This window comes from Nesoenas mayeri, assembly GCF_963082525.1.
Source record: "Nesoenas mayeri genome assembly, chromosome: 4".
NCBI classification, from domain to species: Eukaryota; Metazoa; Chordata; class Aves; order Columbiformes; family Columbidae; genus Nesoenas; species Nesoenas mayeri.
Genome location: NC_137540.1, coordinates 24,854,429 through 24,875,973, shown reverse-complemented (window position 1 = coordinate 24,875,973; position 21,545 = coordinate 24,854,429). Strand labels below are relative to the sequence as shown.

Here is a 21,545-nt window from a genome sequence, read left to right as displayed (position 1 = left end):
AAAAAAGCATTATATTCCTCTTGCATTAGGTTTTTGGCTGACTGCATTTAAGTACCTATTATATATAGTGCCTTTCCAGTATAGAAAGGCCTGCGTCATCTGCTGTAAATCTGACTGCATGCCTAAAGTAGAAATGAGGCATAAAGCTAGAGGAAGCACCATAACCAAAACCTGGAATCAGAAAACCTCTCCAGAACTCCCTACATGCAGAAGGACTAAATCCAACCAAAGTTCACACAACATGATTGTGCCTTTCCTTTTGTTCTATTTGGATTAAAAAAAAACCCTCCGAAATAACAGGAAAGCAAGCCAAAACATGGCATTCAGTTTATAGATAAATTTTGTATCAGACACAGGCTTTAACTGCTCTGAAAACTTGGGTTTTGTGTCACTAACCGCTTTTCATGAGATTCATTCCATCCCTATCCAGCAATTTCTGCACATAATACCAGGGAGATTAAATCAAATCCATTTGTTTCAATAGCTGCATCTGGATTTGGGATTAGTTTGCAGCAACAAAAATCACCTCGGCATTTACAATTTCTAGCAAACAATAACACAAAAGGAGTGTGCAGAACAGCTAAGTCTGCTGGGTTGGTGAAGGAAAAAGAAAACAAACAAAACCACCAAAAAACAAACCACACCACACACGTTAGCCATTATTTTCATCCTTAAATGAAAAATATAGGACTGAAAAAACCCAAAGCCTCCTATCAGGATCCATTTTGGGCTTTAGTTTAATTTTGCTGTTTGGCTAGATTTCTGCATGTGCTAAACATTCTCCTCATATATCATCCAGCACCTCTTCCACGCGATGTTAAAAAATACTTGAGGCCTACAGATCCTGGTGCGCATGCAAAATGAAGAATGAGCAACAGGGAGCTTTCAGGTCATCTTCCTGCTATACAAGTTCAAAAAACAGAAAGGAAAACATAGCTTTCATCAAGAGACTGGCTCAACTGTTAGACAGATCCACATTGTTTATTCAGAGATAATAACCACACCACAGTATATTTAATTTTCTTGGAAAACCCCCCAAACCAAAACCCAACACCTCAGCCCCCACCCTTCCTTATAATGGGAAGATGCTCATTCAGCAGGTGGTGCATTGTGTGGTTTTGTTTGTTTTTGTTTGTTTGTTTTTGTTTGTTTGTTTTTTTAACCTCTTTGCAAAACACTCACCCATTGAATGGTAGCCGTGCTTGGGACTGGATACTAGATGTCCCTGTAAAGCCAGTGTTGCTTGCTATAGACACATAGGATGATTGCTGTAGCTAACAAAACAAAAAGGTTAATATGTAACATAAAAGAAATTAAGTATCCACAAAATGATTTATAGCTAGTCTTTTAATTAGCTTTCCAGATATTGTTATAAAAATAATACGCTTGTAAGCACAGTTTTAGAAATTTGCAGAACTTAGATCAGTAACCTCCTGCCTCCAGACTTTGCAATTAAAGCTTATTTTAGATGATATTTTTGTTCTCTATTACAGTATGCACAACCATACAGATAACACAGAAACTATACACATTAACATTCAGACCACAAACAGTTCCAGCTCCTAAACTCGTGCTCATTTCCCCACTTTTCCTAAGCAACCCTGTCCCCAATAGAGCAGGATCGCTTCCCGCACAAATTACTTTAGTAGCTTCCTTAATATACAAGCCACTTATTACATAATTAAATAAATGCAAGTAAAGTGATTTACATTCTAACTTCACTGCAGACTTGGACCAACAGTTTGTTTTTCTCATAAAAAAACAAACAAAACCTCCTAACAACCTGCCAAACAGCACTGGTTTTGGCTACCTTCTTTTGGATTACCTACACATAGCCATTTTCTCCTGCTGGGACAGGTTCTGAAGATAGATTGGAACATAACAAGATACAGACCTACTGGGGCCGGCTCAAAGGGGACAGATTGTGTCTGGAACACAAAGCCTTTGAGAAGAGTTCCAACAAATGGTATTATTTACTTTAAGGTCAGATTTGTATAAGTGGACTGGAAGGACATGGTATGAGTCTTTAGAGACAAACTGCAGTTGTGACAAAACCAAAAGGGAATCAGAAATGAGGCTGGTGCTACTAATGTCATGAGCTGACAAGATCTTTCTTTGTACAGACTGGCTGGTCGGCCTTCAGCAGAACATTTCATTTATTATCCTTTTCACTCTCAATGTTGGTCAGATCTTGGCAAAAAGTAAAAACCTAATCCCTAGACCTGGGTTGGGGAGCAATAATCTTTAACAGGCAGGTAGTTACATTCCACAACAGCAATATTGCCTTGTTTATCTCTGGATTAACGCCATACCTGTGTGACATACTGAGCTGGAAGGACTGCATAGCCGACGTTTCCTGTGCCGGGTGCTGGTGCCAGTACAGTGCCTGGTGGGAGGTTGGTGAGGTTGGGCTGTATCTGTGGCAGTGGAGTGGCTGGCATTATAAGTCTTTGTTGGGGCTGACTCGTAGTAACTATCTGGGAAGTTGGGTTGATTGGTTTGGGAACCACCTGGAAATAAAAGAGTTGTTTATAAAATCACTGCTTTGTTGATTCAGAATACACTTTTATTAATAGAACAATTCATTATGGTGTTGAAAGCAGACTTTTTTCTTCATCCAAAGTCAGTCAGGAATATGCCTTTTACATTTAGCTCACCTGCTTCACAGTCTGTGCTGGCACTATGGGAACAGACATCCGCACTGGGGTTGCGTTCACCACCACTGGCTTTGCTGGTATCAGGAAACAATGTCACAGTAACACAAATTATTCAAAGTTCACAGTTCAGTCTTCCAGACTTTCACATGCGCATAACACAAAGATACTTAATACTGTAACTATGCACTGAGATTAACTGGCTGAACTCATGACACATAACACTTATGTCTAAATAACACCTTTGTAAACAGGTATTTGCACAATAGTATGTCCACATGTTTCACAGCAATGGTTTAAAAACCAGATTGGGTGCAGAGATCCTCTGGACACCGGATTTCCCTTAGCAAAAGGAGAATACAAAAATCACAGCTTGGTTTGAAATCTTTTATTCCATCGCAGCTCTAGAAAGCATGGACAGAAACAAGGAGAAACTTTTGGTGCTTCTAAAGTATTTAACATGCAAGGATCTTCATGTTGCAGGAGTTTTGGCAATATGTTTGTGGGCTGCTCTGGTTTCACACTTTTCATACAGTGGATGCAAGACTTGACCTAAGTCAGCCACAAAGCTGGTAAACTAGGGAAAAGCAACCTAAACTGCTCCAAGGATTCAGGCCCAACTACAGAGCAATTTGACACAGAGAAGCAATTCCACACAAAACTGGAGGTAACACTAGAATATGATACCTTTGAAAAATCTGTGCAAGTCTATCACAAAACCAAGTGTGTCTGGCAGTCTTGAAAGATCTGTTATGTACTCATTTTAATTCTTACAAAACAAACAAGAAAACAAAACAAAACACCCAAACAAACAAACAAAAACCAAAACAACCGTATTTCAGACAACACATTAGTACCCATACTTACCCTGTTGAAGAGGCTGTGTATTTGTACTGGGATTTTGACTGGCCGATTGGGTTGAACTATTGGCTGTTGTGGCAGTAACAAGTCTGACATAATGAAACTTGCTTCCAGGTACCTGAATCTGCTGAACATTGGGTGCAGTTGCCAAGGGAATAATTGTCTTAAATTGAGATGCACCCACTCCGCCTACAGTAATGGTCTGTACTGCTGATTTCACAGCCTGTTAAGCCAAAACAGAGAGCACAAAGTTATTTGTACAAAGGCAAAAAAAAATCATCATGTTTATTCCTCAATTTGTTTCTGAGCAACTCCTTAATCCATATGTATCCTCAAGAAGTCGTGTTTTTGCTTTCAAAAGTAAAACAGATGTGAAGAGATTAAATGCCTCTCAACAGCTCAGAGCAAAGCAAACTCAGTTCCATTTTCAATGCTTTACACCAAACACCTGAGTAAACTAATATTTGCAGGAGTGGTTTGGTCCACTTCCTCAGAGACAAAGTCTGCTGAGTAACACTTCAATTGCCCACAGAGAACATCGCTTAGTTTGGATGTAAAAATTGAGCAACGAACAAACCTAGAAATATTCCTACTAATTTAAACATGGGGTAAGAACTCCTTGCAGAACTGTTCATGCTGGACTGTGGCATGATTTATCTCTGTGTGCACAGGTCCACGCTGTTAAGACTGTGATTAATATGCAGAATTCACTGTGCAACCCCCGACGAGGAAATGGAACAGAGTTCATAAAGTGAGAGCTGAAGACATAAGAAAGGACAAGCTGAGAAAAGAAAGCAGCAAAAACAATGAAGAGTAGCAAAACAAATGTAATAAGAAAAAAGGCAAAAATGGGAAAGAAGGAGAATTCATCAGATCTGTGCTGCCTCACAGCTAGGGTAATGATATACCCAGAATTCGCAAGACTTCATCTTTCCAATTTCTCTCAAACTACAAAATGATAACAAGTAAATGTATATTTTATTTATGCACATAAGTATATTTTTTTAATAATGGTCCCCTTTTCCAGCCTTGCTCATAACATCAAATCTTTGTTTATTCCTTCTCTTTCTCCTGCCATCTAACTTCATTTGGAGCTCAGCTTTTTATTCTCAGTATCTTGATATTAAACATATAATTGTCATTAAGTTTTAGTATTAAATTTGGTTGACAGCATGATGTGACTATTTATTAGAACATTTTACCAGCTCTCCAGCTTCAGCAGCTACAGGGCTGCAATCTGAATTTGCATATATTTTACTAAAAATATAAACCCAGTCTTTTCAAGAAGGTGTTTTGTTGTTGTTGTTTGTTTGTTTTTTAAGTACACTGAAACCTCAACAACTCAGAGCAATTCAAAATAAGCACTATCTGCAAGCACAGTCACAGCGTAAATATTATCACAGGGAGACCAGCATGGACAAAGTTCCTTCTAGCACACAAATTAGTGTCTGCCATCCAAGGACAAGCGGGAAAAACGTAAAATTCAAGTCACAGTTCTTCAAAGTGCATGTTCTTGAGCCCAATGAAGAGACAGGTGAAACCCTGTGGTTTCAGACAGCTTTGGATCAGAACTGAATACATATAACACACAGGTATCTCTGTTTTGTCACTTATGGTGTTTACAATAGTCTTAACCTTTTAACAACTGTTTTAAAAAGACAACTTTGCCAGTTTGACTCTGAAGAAAAAAAAAACACAAAACAACACACCTCAAATCATGTTAGCATCCATGTGTTTGTATCATCATTCCAGTTATCACCTGTATCATTAAGATGAGACTGGCAAAATCTGTCCGAGTCTCTGGTCTTGTGCTGTACACGCAACTGCGTCCACTCCCTACTATATCCACTCAGGTTACTTACACTCGTACACAACCCCTTCATGCTTACCAAAAACAGGAATACAGGTTTTAAGACAGAAAAAGATTCATCTGATTACAAAAGAGGAATAAAACAAGAACTCCAGAGGTGTTTTGTGTTGTCATTTATTAATGCAAATCAGTTTATCAAAGCTATTATGGAAAACCCTGATATTTTTCTAGAAGTGGGACAAAAAGAAATCAGTAATTTCTAATTCTGTAGGTCTCAGGCCACAGTGTCTTGCTTATGCAGACCTCTACCACAAGAATACAAACTCCATTGTTGCAAACCTCAAATACCTGGAAAGCAGCCCTACTCAGTGGCACAGAAACACTGGTAGAAGAGACAGAACCACCCAAAGAACTCTTCCTCATATCAAAGGAAGCCTTTCAGATGACTTGGGAGATTCAATATACAGAGATGAGAACTATGGGGCTTTCCAGGTTGGAAAGCTGCTTTCTAACCACATGCCCTTGTACTCGCTTGCAATGGTTTGCACCCCTTGACTGCAGAAGCACATGCTCCTCAGGGCAACGCTTTTGCCAATTAAGCAAACACTACTACAAGAAACACATTGGGACTGACCACTGCCAATTTGCAGTTCAGCACTCCAGTTTCCTGCAACTGATGAGACGAGATGGAGACACGCTAGAAGACAAAGGAAAGTCAGGCTGTACCTGGGCAGTTGTGTGGTTGACTACGGGCTTCCCAGGGGAGGAGGGCGCTGACTGCTGCACTGTGAGGATCTGCTGTCCTAACGCTACATTCAGTGGGACGCCCACCGTCTTCTGGGGGGAGTTGGGAGGCTGCGAAGCCACTGACACCACTGTTAGCTGCTTGGCAAAACAAAGAAGCAGTTTAAATCTCTGCAAAGCATAGAAGACCCTGTACATATGCATGCCCTTCCTCATGGAAGTACAGTTCTCCACAGGTAGAGTTCTTCCTGTGAACAAGGGTGCTGTATTTAATCACAAGTCACATGGGTCCAACCATGCAACAGCAGTACACAGACAAGTTTTTTAACGAGAATCTTCAAGGCACTGCTGGTTTCCAGCACTGAAAGACCCCTGCATAAAGCTAGCACTACTTCTGGTTTTTGTCTCTTTTTTTTTTTCTTCTTTCTTTTTTTGTTGTTGTTGGTCAAGATGGATTTTCTGAACAACAGCTTTATAATTGGCACCATGACTATTTCATGATAAACACAACGTTTTAAAGGAGGGCTGTGAAAAGGAAAAAAGTATCTCATTTTATGCTGTTGATTCAGGCAAAGTATAAGAACATCAGTATTTTCAATCTGTTTTGCACATTCCTGTAGGCATACAGTTTTCTGACTGCATTTCTGCAAAGTGCACTGCTTGAATACTCTATTCTATATATCCACACCCATTCCAAGGTTGTTTCTTACTTTTCTTTCTAAACTTTCTTCTTTACGTTTTAAGGAAACTAACAATTTTTAAAATAATTTGCCTTAAAAAGATACTTAGAATTGCTTGTCTACAGTTATTTCAAGATGTAACCCTACGGAGTCTTTTCACCTCCCACTCACTGTTAAATTTTATTCTAGTTTTTGGTGTTGTTTTTTTTTTTTTTTTTAACTTCCTCTCCATGTTGCTTCCTTCACTAATAATTCTCAAACAAGTCTTTAACTTCATTTGCATAATATTACATAGCTAAAGCACAGCCAGACTAAGAAAGTCTTTAGTCTTATGCTAGTTTTTATATACAATATTTTGCGTGCATTATGCATCTTAGTTCCACCCGCATACTCATTCTTTCTCCAGCAATATTCCTCTTCTTAAGACAATTGTAAAAAATAAAAGCATCACTATGACACTCATCCATAATGCAGCTTACGGTGGATGAGTTACCTTTTCTATATATTGCCCACCTGTTCCAATCGCCAGCTCTGTACTTGCCAAGGACCACTGTAAATCTCATTTACTTCAGGCATAATTAGAGAAGACTAAATTATATAAGCACTAGCAGACAATGGTCAGTAAGTGCTAACCTATTAACATCACTGAGGTCTTCTCTTAAACAGTTTGTTGATTTTGTAAAAAGGCATGAAAAAATACTGTTTTGCGTGCTTGGCTAAGAGAGAACAGCTGCTGTCAGAATGGATGCTTGGGGAACGGCAAGAACTGGCAGGAATAGGAAATTAATGCAGTAATGCTTATTTATTTAAAACAACAGTAAAGAAGCCAACTGCAAAAAAGTCAAGCTTAGGCCGTTACCACAGAGTATCATGATGCACAATGGAGACTCTAGAGCAGTGGGACCATAAAGAGCTTGTAGCAAAGACAGAGAGCTCCATTCAGACCACTGTGCATGAGGGATAGAGTGCTGCAGCCAGAACCAGGTACTTACTTTATTAGGGGATTTGAGTGGTGAGATAGCTATTTTATTCGGTGTCTGTTGTGTTGTGGTACTCAAAGATGATCCAATTACTCCACTGTCAGAAATAGTTATTGTCTTTGGTGGTGTTCCTGGAGTGGACTGCGAAAGAACTCTACCTATAAACAATGAAGATATCATCAGCTCAAATTATCCCTGTTCACATTAACTTTTAAAGCAAACTTTTCTCTGCGTATCACGCAATCAATCCCTACTTCTGATTGTATTACCTAGTAGGAAGGATATAAGCATTCTTTTAGATTAAGCAAAGGAGAAAATAATTTTCACTCTTGTGAATAAAAAGATATTCACTTGGGCTTAAAAAAACCTGAAATGTACATTAAGTTTTCTGTGACATTCAGCTGAAAAATTCTTTAAAGCCAGTGTAGCATCCTGAGGCATGCAGATCTTCAAAATACCTGCATGGTGCACGAACCCCCAGCCAGCAGAAACAAACTGCCTTACAGTGATCAAAAGATGCTTCATCTCTCTACACTCAACTCTTTTTATTCTTTTCTTTGTGCTTATGTTTATTTTCACTGCCCAACAGAATATATGACACACCTGTGAAAATAAGGATGGTGGTGTAACACTACAAACTCTCTGCTTTTACAATGGCAAAAAAGGTTGAACATCAAAACAAGCAACTCCAAATCATTAAATCAGTCTCAGGAATATTGCAAAACTTTCAGAGTGGAAAATGTCTTTTTGTTTGCTTGGGTTCTGTTTTGGTTGTTTGTGGTTTTTTTTTCTTGTGTTTTTTTTTTTTTTCTTGTTTTTTTTCTTGTTTTTTTTTTTTCCTTTTTTTTTTCCCCTTCTTTCTTCATACTTGAGTTTCTTTCCAAAGAGTACCTGAGCACTGAGCTTTCCTCTGCTGTGGTTTGGCTCAAACTCATGTTTGTGATAGCCTCTCTGTCACCCATTCTCTTGTACTTCATTTATCAAAATAATAAATCAACAGCAGCATAACTTTTCCATCCCAAACCAGCAAGTGCCAGGACAACTAAATTAACTGGAACCAACAGGAAAAAGCATCATCCTTGTGGAAAGGTGCCTTCTTCCAAGGTCTACATGCTCTAAAATAATCTTTGCTTTTGTGAAACCCAAGTAGCAGCATACATAGTTGCCAGAAGCTGCTAAGGCCACATGCAACCTGAAAAAAATGTCAGAGTCTGTAGGAATTTTACCATCTACAGAACGTAGTGCTTCAAGTTTGTTTTTTCCTGGTGACAGCTTTCCCTTTCTCACTACATCGCCCTCTGCATCCCTTGGCATCAGCTTCCTAAACAGAAACTGGCTGCTTATATTGACAAGTCTCTCAAATTTACAACTTCCACCTCAGTCTGCAGATATTACCAAGCAATTGAAAACATAAAACCACACATACAAAATCAAAACACAACATGCAAATGTTGCACCTTCCCTAAGTGATGCCAGCTCTCAAAGATGACAAGCTGTGCTGGCTGTTTGGAGTGGTGAGAGGAAAGGCAGATATTTGAAAAGATTTCCCTCTCAATTAGAGAACCATCTTCACCTCCCACTGATTCTTATCTTACAGGTTCAGGAACAGGTACTCTTGATTTTCCCACACATCAATTTAAGAGCTGGAAGTTCATTTGTTTTGTAAAAGATCTGCTTGTCAATATCATGTAGGTATGTTGTGATTTGGACATTTCCTTTCATTCCGGAAGCAGCAAACTTCAAAATGTGCTCTTGTTAGCATTATTTTTGTTGTGGTTCCTTGTTGTTTACCAATTTTCACCTATTGCCAGATGAAAACATAATGCAGCTCCAAGTGGCTCATTTCAGGGTCTTTAATGTTCTGGATTGGCACACTAGTGGGTTTGTTTGTTTGTTTTAATACACACACAAACAGCTTAATTATTTATAAAGACAGTGAAGCAATCCTGTTATTTACAGGTCTGCACATTTGGTGAGGAGTTGTTTGAGAAAGACGAAAACTGGGGAGTGGAATGGGAAATCCCCATTTCACCAGAAACACACACGGGATTTCAGGGGGCAGGCAAGTCTGACAACTCAAGGAAAAGATTATGTTTCAGTGATGTATGATTCACTTGTATCTGTCACAGTTTTGAATACAGAAGACAGTTGCATTCCTTTAAAAACCAGCTTAAGTCCCAGTTCTGTAATGGCTTAAATTCATTTAAATATGTGGAACAGATTTTAGGCCTACTTGGATTGGTCAATCTAGAAACAGTTGAAGACATCCTTCAAGCTCTGAAGGTGATTCTGGCTTCCTACATTTGTCCTTTCGAGAAAATTTACATGGCTCAGATGTTACTTGCATATATGCAATGATGTATCAAGTGACACATCAGTCCCACTGCTGTAATAAACAAATGATTGCACTGCAGGGTTATTTTTTGTTTTGGGTTTTGTTGTTGTTTATTGTTTTTAAATGGCACAAAGATTTATTTTCTAAAGAGACAAACCATTCCTTATTTGCCTTAATTACCTTCTTAGATTCTTCTGCAATGCTTACGTTTGAAGTAGGTGAGGTGAACAACTTAACAGCAACAACACAGCTTTATTCACTTTTCTCACTCAAACCTTTTTCCTGTTATTTTAATGTATTCCATTTAAGTCCAGCCATAAGCAGATTAAACTAATACAAGAGTATGTGTCTCCTTTTCCTGCTCTGTATTTACATAAGGTATCTACAAATACCTTCTGTTTATGAAGTAGCCTTTTCTCTGTCTGTGAGGTATTTTTTTCTCCTCCCCAAAATCCAAAAAGTAAAAGCAATTTACAGAAAAAGCAAAACAATCATATGCTACAATCATAAAGATAATTCTAAATGAGCAAAGAGTAAGGGTGCCAATCACTGCATTTATCTGCTTCTACCTACCAAATTATCTGCTGACGTTTTTTCAATTGCTTGAGGTACTTCAACAGAAACTACAGTAGAATCATGGAGACAGAAAAATTTCTGCAATCGCTATCTCTTTGAACACCCATTAAAAATGGTAAAGCAAAACAAGTCAGAGAAGTACAACCTGCAATGACTGGTGACACTTGAGTGGTCTGTCCTGTAACAGCTTTGCTATTGATTGGTTTTGCAAAGATCAGCTTGGTGATGACTGGGCCAGAAGTTGGGGTTCGAGTCTTCTTTGCAATCTGAAAGATGGAGGGGAAAAAGATCTAAAGTTACTTTAGCACTTTGGATCTAAAATATTGTATTTTTAAGTATATCTAGAAAAAAAGAACAATACCTGCACACAAAATTAGAAGAATAATTGTCTATTTCACATTTCACCTCCATTTCTCTCTATGGAGAGCTAGGATGTTAGGGAATACACCACCTTGGCTTATTAAATTACTGGGTATAGTGCTTATAGAACTTGGTCAGAAACTGCTTATCCAGAATTCACTTAGCATAAGTAAGTTTGCTTAGCACAACTTCTGCAATTTGTAAACCTTTGAACTACCTGCTTCATTAAGTAAAAAAGGCATCAGAGTTTTCAAGCTAAAAGATAAAGGGAATTTCTTCCCTGGAGATAAGGAACAGAACAGTGTCTAACAGAACAATGTCTTGGCTGTTACCAATAACTTATTTTCTCCAATTGCAAGTGCAAAACAGAAACTGAAGGTCAGAACTTTTGACAGCCAGCCTGACAAAAGTGAAGAGATCAATGAAGAACAGGGAGACACCAGAGACTGACTTTGCGATTGGCCCAGAGTGACACGTGATGTGTGGAGGCTGGGATTATGAGAGTGTAATTGTCTTAATTTCTTTTCTGCTGAAGGTCCCTCTTCAGGAGGCATACTACTTGAGCTGCTCTATGCTGTACTTTTAGAAGAATTTCTGAAATCCATGCCCAAGTCTCTGCTGTGGGATACTTAGCGAAAAGTAACTTCACCAACAGAGGATATCATTCATGCCACTTCAGAAAACCAACCACTAAAGCAGGATGGACAAATCCCTTAGGTTTTACTAAGGTATTTTTCTATGCAAACATAACCCATCTTCAAGATGCTGAAATTATTTCTTATATGTAATTTGTCTATATAAAAATGTTAAATACACAAGTCTCAATATTTGAAGCTTTAAAACAAGTTGTTTCATTTTCAGACAGGACAAAACTTGTTTGAGCAGTTTAAATATGAAAACCACTGCTCTGAAACATCTCTTGACCTGTTCTGACATAGCAGCACACTTATCCTGCAAATGGGGAAACAGCCTTCTGCAACAGTTCTCAAAAAGTATGTGGATCATCAGTCCCTGAAAGTTTTGAGTACTCACTAGCCAAGAAGAAATCAGTTGGTTACATCCAGGTATAAGGGGGTCTTTTTTTCCTTCCATGATCCAGTCTCCTGAAGTACAGCTGGACCAGAAGCATTTATGTACAATTCAATGAGACAGATCACTTCAACTTGCAATCTTTACAAGCAGGGTTTATAGTCTTCAGTCTTAAACAATACTTTTTCTCCTTTTCCACACTGACAGAAGTTAGCTACCAGATGCATCTATCCTAATAGCTTCCATACACCAGCATCCGGCTGGCAAATAGTTAAGAAGCCTACTTCCTTCAAAGACTATTTTAACCCACTGACTACAGAGGTTGCCTGCAGATGGAGACTACCACTAGGACCTTCCCTGAGATGCCATACCTGAAGGCCAAGCACTCAAGGCTTTACTGAAGCTCTTACACTGATGCACCTCACAGGCCAGGCCCATACTGCCTCCCCCCCACATGCACCTAGCTGCAGCCCGCAGGCACCAGCCACTGACTCCAGCAGCATCACAGTGGCATGACATCGGCATCCATGTAGAGAGCCATCTCTCAAAGGTGCACAACTGCCTTTGTTACTCAAGTAGCTAACTGGAGAAATCTCACAGACATGCAAAGATACAGAGATGACAGCTACTTTTAACAGTCTGAGAAAGTTGCGAGTGTTTAAATGAAGCAATTGAGTAGGCTGGATGTTGTGGTTTCCTACACAAAATGCTATTTATAAAATTTGCTGACTGAAAACACCTCCTTTACAGTAGAATAATGCCAAAACATTCAAAATATTCAGTAGCATATCACAAATTCACCAGCCACCCTACAAAGAGCAGGCGTGAGGCTGTTTTGGCTCCCAGTGGCACACTCCTGGCATAGCTGGGGGCACTGGAGCTCCCCATGCTCTGGCTCTGGAGCCCTCCAGCCCTCTTTGGAAAGCAAACACTGTCTCTGCACACCGGAGCTGTGCCCAGGCCAGGGAAGCCAGTAGCCAGCAGCTCCAACACCAGGCAGCACCAGAAAACAGACTTCACGTAAAGGAACCCATGTGCAGCTCCACGGTTACAATATGGGTGTTTACCAGAGGAAACCTCCGCCTCAGGCCATCGGCAGGTAAAGGTGGTTTGCCCAAATATGTTGCACCCAGGCCACATTAGCTGCTTTTAGATGGAATGCAATATTCAAGGCTTAAAATGAAACAAGGAAGAAAAAAAAAACAAACCAGCTATTTTTTGATAGATATAAGTTTTTTGAAAAAGGAAGTTTCATTCACAGGACAGTTTACTAATTTAACTCAAAGCCATTTTACCATTTCAAGGATTCCGTTTTCTTAGTACAACTGACAGATGAGCAGGCAGTTTATCAGGTTTTGGTGGTGGTGGGGTTTTTTTTTGTTTGTTTGGATTTTGTTTTGTTTGGTTTTTTTGTAAATTTACATACAGTTTTAAGTTCTGATAAATTCCCAACATTTAATTTAATGGATTTGAGATTTCTATTCTGCTGAAATTAATCTTACCCTGCCATCAGGCATTATGTTAACTCAACTGCTATTGCTTTCATGCTCTGAATCAAGGGCAAAGTCTGGCTGAGAATGTGATCAACATCCAGCAGGAACAACTAGCTCTGGACAACAACAGTTGTTTCCCAGTTAACAGTCATTAAATGACCTATATGAATACCGGTAAAAATCCTAGCTACCTGTTAACATGAAGTATTAAAAAAAAAAATCAAAATCCCAAACCAATACCTAATCAAGACCAGTGGCCCTGCTTCCCTCAGAATCAACTTACAATATCCTCTCTCAGATAAATTCTCACCTGCTTTCTGAGTGAGCTGTTTGTCTACAAAGAAGGTCTAACAGTCTAACAAGCCACTGAATCCCCTCAGGGCTTAGAAAACATGGCAAAAACCCTCAGGGCTTAGAAAACATGGCAAAAACCCAAGGTGACTGGTTATAGGTGAGGAACAGCCCTCAGCACTCCTGCCCTTACTTGCTGCCAAGGAGCCTGAGGTTTTTGCTGCTGGAGCCAACAACCCCAGCTGCCTTCAGGAGCTTTCTAAGCATCAGTGGGAAACTCACTGGCCATTGCAGTAGAGACTGGAGAAGCCAGAGGAAATTATTAAGATGGCAGACTGCCCCTTTGATGCTTCAAGCAGAGCAAATTCTCTCGAGTCCTCTGCCATTGCCTGTACTAATCACAAGGAGCTTCACATTATTCCTCTGCCTCTGAAAGCTAAGCATGCTCTCTGCAAGTAACTTTGAATTAGACTGCAAAAATACTTCCTGGGGCAATGAGCTCTTCCAGAATAAAAATATATTTAGAAGCACACACCCACCTCCTTTCCCCTACAGAAGAAAAGATAACTATCTGCAATAGTCCTTATTTAAAAGGTCAATTTGTGTCTTGCTAAGCACTGTCCACTAAACCAGATGAACTATAAAGTTTCTATGGCCAGACTTGCTTTTCAGCTGTCGAACTGTGTTCTATTCATACAGAAAAAGGCACACGCATATCTTGCATTTACTGCTGGTTGAATACACACAGTCAGCTACCACAGAGAAACTAACTAAAATCCACTCCCTAAATGACCTCATGAGAGCTTGTCCATGTAGGCACATCCTATGTAATTTATATTTGCCATAATATGAAAAATCATAGACTCCAGAAATAGAAGAGAAGCAGCAGCATATTTCAAAGAAACTGAAGAAACTGAGCTAGGAACAGGACTTTGCTCTGAGGTTAGGGAGTGCACAAGGTCAGTTTTCCAATAAGACAAAACCACAATGATGGCTTAGCAGTTGTCTCAACATAGCAGCAGTGATGCTATGGACACGTAGATTTAACTGCTGAAACACGAAGCCAGTTACCACATCAAGGTACAGTCAAGTTTGACTAGGCTAGTGACAGCAATGGTGATAGGTCTTGATATCTGTTTGAGAGTCATCTGCAAGGCTAAACTCCTGCTTAACACACTTGGACTAAGTAGTACACCAGCAAGCACATCCCTGTTTTTAAGCCTGTATGCAGGCAGGAGCCACAGGCTGAAAGCAGATGCATGTGTCCAGTAATTTCGTCCACACATTCAGAGCAGTTATTTCAAAAGAAATCAGGACAAGTTGCCAAGGATTATAGTAAGAGAGACAGTAATAAACCTCTTGATATAGATGAAGCCCAAGGTCATGCCACATTTTACATGTCACAGCCTCACACCTCTAAAATTGTAATGAAGAGAGTGAGCCAGATTCCAAGGAACATTTTGCTCAACTCTATTACTTATGCCTTTTCTCAAGTGCTGAGATTTCAAATGTCCCAGTTAGATTGCAGTAAGGCTAATTGAGTTTCTCTAATGATCTGCAAAGCCCCTACAACAGTGACGGTGTAAGGAGAACAGAAGAGAGCTCTTTGTCTTCTAAGGCTAATTTTTACCAATTTGATTTTCAGCACCAAGACAAACTGCTCTGCTGCCTTGTATCTGAAATACCTGATTCACAAAGGCAGAAGAAGTAAGTTACACAAGACCTTTGGGAGGCAGGGATCCATTCACAGCTTCTGTTTCCCCTCACTAAAAGGTTAAGAGGCTCATTCGGGATGATGGGGAAAATGCATGACTTAATTTTCTAAGCTAGGGACTCAAGGCATGGGTTATGTCCCCCATCATTCATGATAGGGTAGACCATTAATCTGTCTAGCTTCATATATCCCTCTGATACTTTAGTAATTTCTTACAAGGAAAAGCACTGTCTGGGAAGTGCTAATGTAATCATGCTCCCTGCAGTATCAGGTATTTATAACGAAATGAACAGTGCCTTCTTGCTTTTAATTTCTACTTCCTCCTCCTTATAGGAAAAAAAGGAATGTCAGATGTTAACAAACCAGTATGTTTTACAAATGGAAGCAAAGAGACCACAATAAAGTGAATTTAAACTGCAACTAAACCTACAAATGGATGCGAAACCATTTGTAATGGCCTGTATTAAGGAACATCTAGAATTCCTAGTGACAAACAGCAGAGGGCAATCACCAAGTCACTGTATTTCAGTCATTGACAGCAAAGGCCATCTCATGTAAACAAAAGCACATCACAGCTAAGTCCTATTCTCTTCAGCTTCCTGTATCTGTTACTTGTGAGTAACTGAAGCCAAGTAACAGGAACCAATCCACTCTTAAAAGCTCCTACACTGAGTTTGAGCAGAGGCTTTTTTGAAAGCTGTAACGACAACTGTACCATTAAGTATCAATGCAAGTCACTTAAGAAAATTGACATGTTTCAAACAGTCATTACTAAATAAGTTCTCTACAGGTATGATGTAGCAACAAAAAAGGAGAAAGCAGAAACTGGTGAAGGGATTATCTGCTGCTTTAAAACAAACCATCTTGAGAGTTGCTTGCATTTGCTTGCCATAGGGAACTTACCATTCACCTCATAACATACTTAAAAGTTTGTAAATTTCATGTGCAGCAAATCAGTTTTTAGAGTTTAACTTCTCATTTAATTTAGACTGCAAAATACGTATTTTTCCACCATGCATTGAGTTCTACTTTTCCTTCATTCGCATGAGGTAACAAAGTTACGTATATAGTTCTGCCGTACATCAGATGAAAGTCAGAACCTTTTGGTCATAAACCAAGTCTTTTCAATATATTTTCAGATCCCAGCTGATTCTGGTTTCAAATATCTCGAGATCCATGCTAGAGTTCAGGAACAGGACCTTGCAGTGTCCAGCTTACAATAGCATCTAGTCTATCGCTATTAACAAGCTTAACTAGATTTGAAGCAGACAACATACAACATTTGAAAAAGAACAGAAAGGTATAAGTTTTTTTCCGAGAGTTTACTTAAACTAAATTTATGAGGCAGAAGGTACCCTTTGATAAAGGAGTAAAGCAGCATTCAGTTTGAATAAAGAAACAACAGGCATAGAGAGTTCAATTCAGTCTTCCTGAAAGCATGTAGAATTTTTTTTTAATATAAAATTAAAATAATGGGAAAATTCTCTTCAATTTACTGAATTTTAATAGCTCACTTTCTCTGAGGCAAAACCTAAGTTTCTAAACAATAGATAGAGGTAAAAGGCATCAAATGGCAAATGCATTCACAGATTAAAGCATGGTCTAAGAGCAGCACTGTATTTTTTTAATACAAGGAACAAACGCAAAGGTTGAAAGCAACCATGTGTCAGTCAGTGAAGGAAAAGGACAACAGTTGCAGCAACAAAATTATTTTAAGAGGTTTGTTTCATCAGCATAACTCACATTACCTGTACTGTTTTTAATTGCTGGCTCTGCAAAACAGAAGGCTGGGCCGCAGTATTTATTAGCTGACTTCCTTGTGTCAAAGCTGAGACACCAACAACAGGTTTCACTTCCGACCGACCTCCAATAACAACTTTGATCTGCTGGCCTTGTACCTTGGAGTCTCCACCTTGGGCTTGGGACGTGGCCTTCTGCGCCTGTGGGAGTTGGCTGTGGGGTAATGCTAAAACAATGGGTTGGCCAGACTTGCCCAAAGTTGTTACAATTAGTTTTTGTCCATCCGGTTTAATACTCTGATTGCCTATTTTAAGATCGGTGGTCTTGTTCAGAATAATTTGATTGGCTGATATAGTGACAGGGGTCTGAGCACCAAGTTTATGGAGGCCACTTGGAAAGGTAGGCTTTGCTACTGCATTTGAATCAGTTTTTGGGGTTGTGGTGTTCACTGTTGTGTCGCCTGAGTGATTGCTGGGTCCAGTAACCGATTCTGTGGTGACCACGGCTGTAGTTGTAGCTGACGAGTCACTGGTGGAGCTTATGTTCACTATTTCTTCCAGTTCTGTTTCCATGGGAATAGAATCTCCTATTGGTGATGACACAATAACCGCCTCAATGCTGTCATCTTCCACCAGAGTTATACCGGTGTCCATTATTTCCTCAGGGAGCAAGCTGTTGACTTCTGCTGAAACCACCTCCATTTTGGCAGTGATAACTGGAACAGGTACTGCAATAATATTTTAAACAGTTATTGGCTTCCAGAAAACATAAATTTTGTAAAGCTTTGTGAATAATACTACCAAAAAAGAAAATACAGTAGCAGATTTTTTTAAGCCAAAAGAGACTGTGCATGCACAGGCAGGATATAATGGGGGGGGAAAAAAAAAAGGTAGCAAAACATAACAAATCATGCTGAATTTGCTCTCAGTAAGAATTTATATCAAACCTCTTCAACATCATCTGCTGAAGTCAAATCAAGGCACTGACTTGCTGTGGGTTACCAGTCCACTCTTGACAACACAGTACAGTTAATTAACTAGTGTTTCCCCCAAGACACAGGCACCTTGTTAACACACCTTTAAGCTTACTGAAATATAGAGCAAAAGTTAAAAAGCTTTAAAAATCCAACAGATGATAATGGCATCTGTCAACATTGACTAGTAGGTTCTCTTGCCTCAAGAGACTTGCTATCCATACCAGACAGAACAGGGGTTCATTCTGCCAAATCCTTATTTTAGAAATCCCAGAAAAAGAAATAGCTGCCTAGTGTTGGGCTTTATCAACCCCAGAAGCTCACCAAGCCAAAGCCCAGCCCTTCCAAGATAAGCAGATAATTTCTCTATGCTGGCAGTGAAAAGAACAGCTCAATATTTTCTCTCAACACTCACATGAAAATGTAATGCCCAAATTCATGATCAATTTGAAACATGTTCTAAACACAAAACAAAGAACACCTCATCTGAAAGAAAACAGATTTGTTTTTAATCTAACTAGTAAGAGTGACTAATTTATATATAAATACTACACCGAGATTCAAAGCTGGAGTCACTTCCCACTTGAGACACATTAAAGGCATTGCTGTAAATGGTCTCATCTACCATTCCTACTAAAACTGTATCCCTGTCAGAGGCTGAAAACACATCGGCTTCGTAAGGCTTTTTCTCCACTTGCTGACCGCATCAACATGCTTGGGCACTGCACAGACAAGCACACTGCACAACTATGTGTACACACTCTCGAGTACTCATGATAAGGCTCAAGAGAGCAGGATCCTCACAAATTCAGTCTCCTACTTGCTAGAAAAACAGAACTAAGCTATTACTAAACAACATTCATAATTAAGGAACCATGCCAAATGCTGAGGTGCCACTGATTCCTCCAGAGTCATTGTGGTTCCATTCTGCACAGCACCTAACCACAGAACAGCTGCATTTCACCCACAAGGCAGAAGGATGGGGGAAAAAAAACCTGCTATGATCTACCTAGTTTCAATGCCGAGCTCAGGAGGCTGCGCTGAAGCAGTCCATGGCCTTCCTAATCGTGAAGGGTGCCATCCCAAGTACAAGCCATACCAAATTGCTGTGATATTCAAGAAGCCCAAGCTGTTAAAGAACTTGTTCAGATGACCGATGGTGAAACTCGCACACAGCTCCCTTATTGGCCGGCATTTAAAGGTACAAAGTTATCTGATGTCACTGCCAGAAATACCTCCTTTGGAAAGCATTTCTCCCAAAGTAATGCCAGTACAGCTTGCAGTGATGCCAGCCGTGGTAACTAGCACTAGACAAAACAGCTTACTCCTAAGGACACATTAGTAATAGTATCACATTGCTGTCTAAAAGGCAAATTGATGAACTGCATACAAGATTACACAAAACCAGGAATAGGAAAAACAGATCGCTTCAGCATATATTGAAGTCAATGACTCTCCTCTTGAGCTGTATTGCTTCATTGTGTCCTCATCAGCCTAAATAAGCTTGTGTCTTAGATCTTACAACTCTGAACTATTTTGGACAAAAAGCCCCATCACCCCATTCTATACTGACAAGCATAAGGTGCTTGGATCAAGAAGTTAGACTCCTAGATTCAACCTCAATTCAAATAACGGTTGCTTCCATGTTTGAAAAGAAGGGAATTATCTAAATCAGACAGTGAAAAACCAATCAGATTCAGTAATTACTAGTAATTTTCAACTACTTCATTTTGGTTTCTATTTGAATGTGTTACTCCTTAACAGAAAGATCATTCTTAGCATCTTTTAACAGTATGACCATAAAGTATTTACATATATATCAGCAGTTACACAGTCCAACAGCTGTTTTCTTCGTTCTCGCCATTTGGTTTGTTACAAAGCAGTAAACTCTTATTAAATACCAATATCTAGTTGAAAGGGTATTATATTTATATTAAAATGCACAGAGTTGGAATTTAAGCATTCCGACATCAAACAAACCACTTTTAAGTCAGAATGCAGAAGGAAAAGAAATACATTATGTCAAGTCTGGAATCAGAAAGTAACAAGCCAAAAGAAAATAAATATTATGCATGGTTACTGGATTAACAGCTTCTGGCCATCACATTTGAATATTTTAGAGTTATTAGGTCCCGTCATTTCACAGTTGGCTTCCATCAAAGCATTCAGGCTAGTGTAATCAAGAACAGCAAGAAAAGAACCACAACACAACCCACTTGTTCTGTTACTTCACTGCTTATTGGATATGACTGAAATAGATACATGAAATGTAATTATTAAAATCTCACCCTAGCTATATGAGAGGCTGCTGTCGTCTAAGGTAACTTCCACTTCCCAACTAAATACCCAGTAGGTATTTAGCCAGGATTTCTCAACAGTTCAGCTGTTTATTTTTTTCTAATGCTTTTATACCAAACATGCAGTTTCCATTTTTCCACCTCCTCTACTAAAATGATTTCCAACAGTAAAGGCACACCAACCTCTCTTAAGATTCTAACAGCTTTAAGATCTTCAAGATACAGAATTATTTTAACTATTCAAAAAAAACCAAAACAAAACACCTTGAAAGTCTCCTTTGCTTCAGCAGCTATGCTGAGTCACTTGACAATACAAGAGCTGTACCTACAGTACCCCCAAAAAATGCATCACTGTTTACACTTATTTAGTTCAGAACCTGAAGAAAAAACAATCTAAACCAAGGAAGTCAGTAAGCACACTACTAGACCAAGGAACTCCACAAAAATTCTAGGATCATATTACTAAATATATCATTTTAGTCTACAAAATAAAGACCATACAATTAAATCAAAAGCTCAAAACAAAATTCACAGAATGAAGATTTGTTTAGAAAATGTCTCAGCGTTTCTCAGTACATGCAACCAGCCAAAGGCACAAAAAAATGTAGGGACTAAAGCATATCATCAGTAAGGTCTTGGAGAAACAACTATGAAAAATATTTTTGTTACCTTCTACCAAAAATGCTGAGTACTGTTAGGACGATAATAGGGATGAAAGCTCAGCTTTGAGTGAACCACCTCTGAATCTCTTATCCCTACCATAGACTTCTATATTTGGTAGTCACACAAAGAATATATAGAGAAAAACTTATTTAAACTTGATTTTACTTAGCATAATAGTCCAATACTTCTGAATTCTATATGTGTTTCTGAAAAACCTTCAGGTAGTTTTTTTCATCTTCAGATTATTTATCTGTTCATGTGTTTCTGCATTTGTTTGCTTTCAGTTACAGTACAAACAAAATCAAGCTGAGGAAGAAAAACTGACTACCTCATTTCTATCAGTAT

At 39.1% G+C, this 21,545-nt stretch overlaps 1 protein-coding gene across 11 annotated transcripts in view; it reads right to left on the bottom strand.

The window, feature by feature from the left end:
• LIN54 (lin-54 DREAM MuvB core complex component) overlaps positions 1–21,545 on the bottom strand; it is a 41,537-nt gene that overhangs the window by 7,349 nt on the left and 12,643 nt on the right. For 8 of the 11 annotated variants that reach the window (XM_080343902.1, XM_080343901.1, XM_080343906.1 and 5 more), the window contains 8 exons: positions 17,276–17,994; positions 10,786–10,906; positions 7,742–7,887; positions 6,052–6,210; positions 3,522–3,738; positions 2,658–2,731; positions 2,313–2,510; positions 1,183–1,274 (listed from right to left, as the gene is read on the bottom strand). In XM_080343902.1, the coding sequence (XP_080200028.1) occupies positions 1,183–1,274; positions 2,313–2,510; positions 2,658–2,731; positions 3,522–3,738; positions 6,052–6,210; positions 7,742–7,887; positions 10,786–10,906; positions 17,276–17,968 (1,700 nt within the window). In that variant the 5' untranslated portion in view covers positions 17,969–17,994. Of the gene's footprint in view, positions 1–1,182; positions 1,275–2,312; positions 2,511–2,657; positions 2,732–3,521; positions 3,739–6,051; positions 6,211–7,741; positions 7,888–10,785; positions 10,907–17,275; positions 17,995–21,545 lie in introns of those variants that run through there. The other 3 variants (XM_080343899.1, XM_080343898.1, XM_080343897.1) reach the window with 2 other exon arrangements.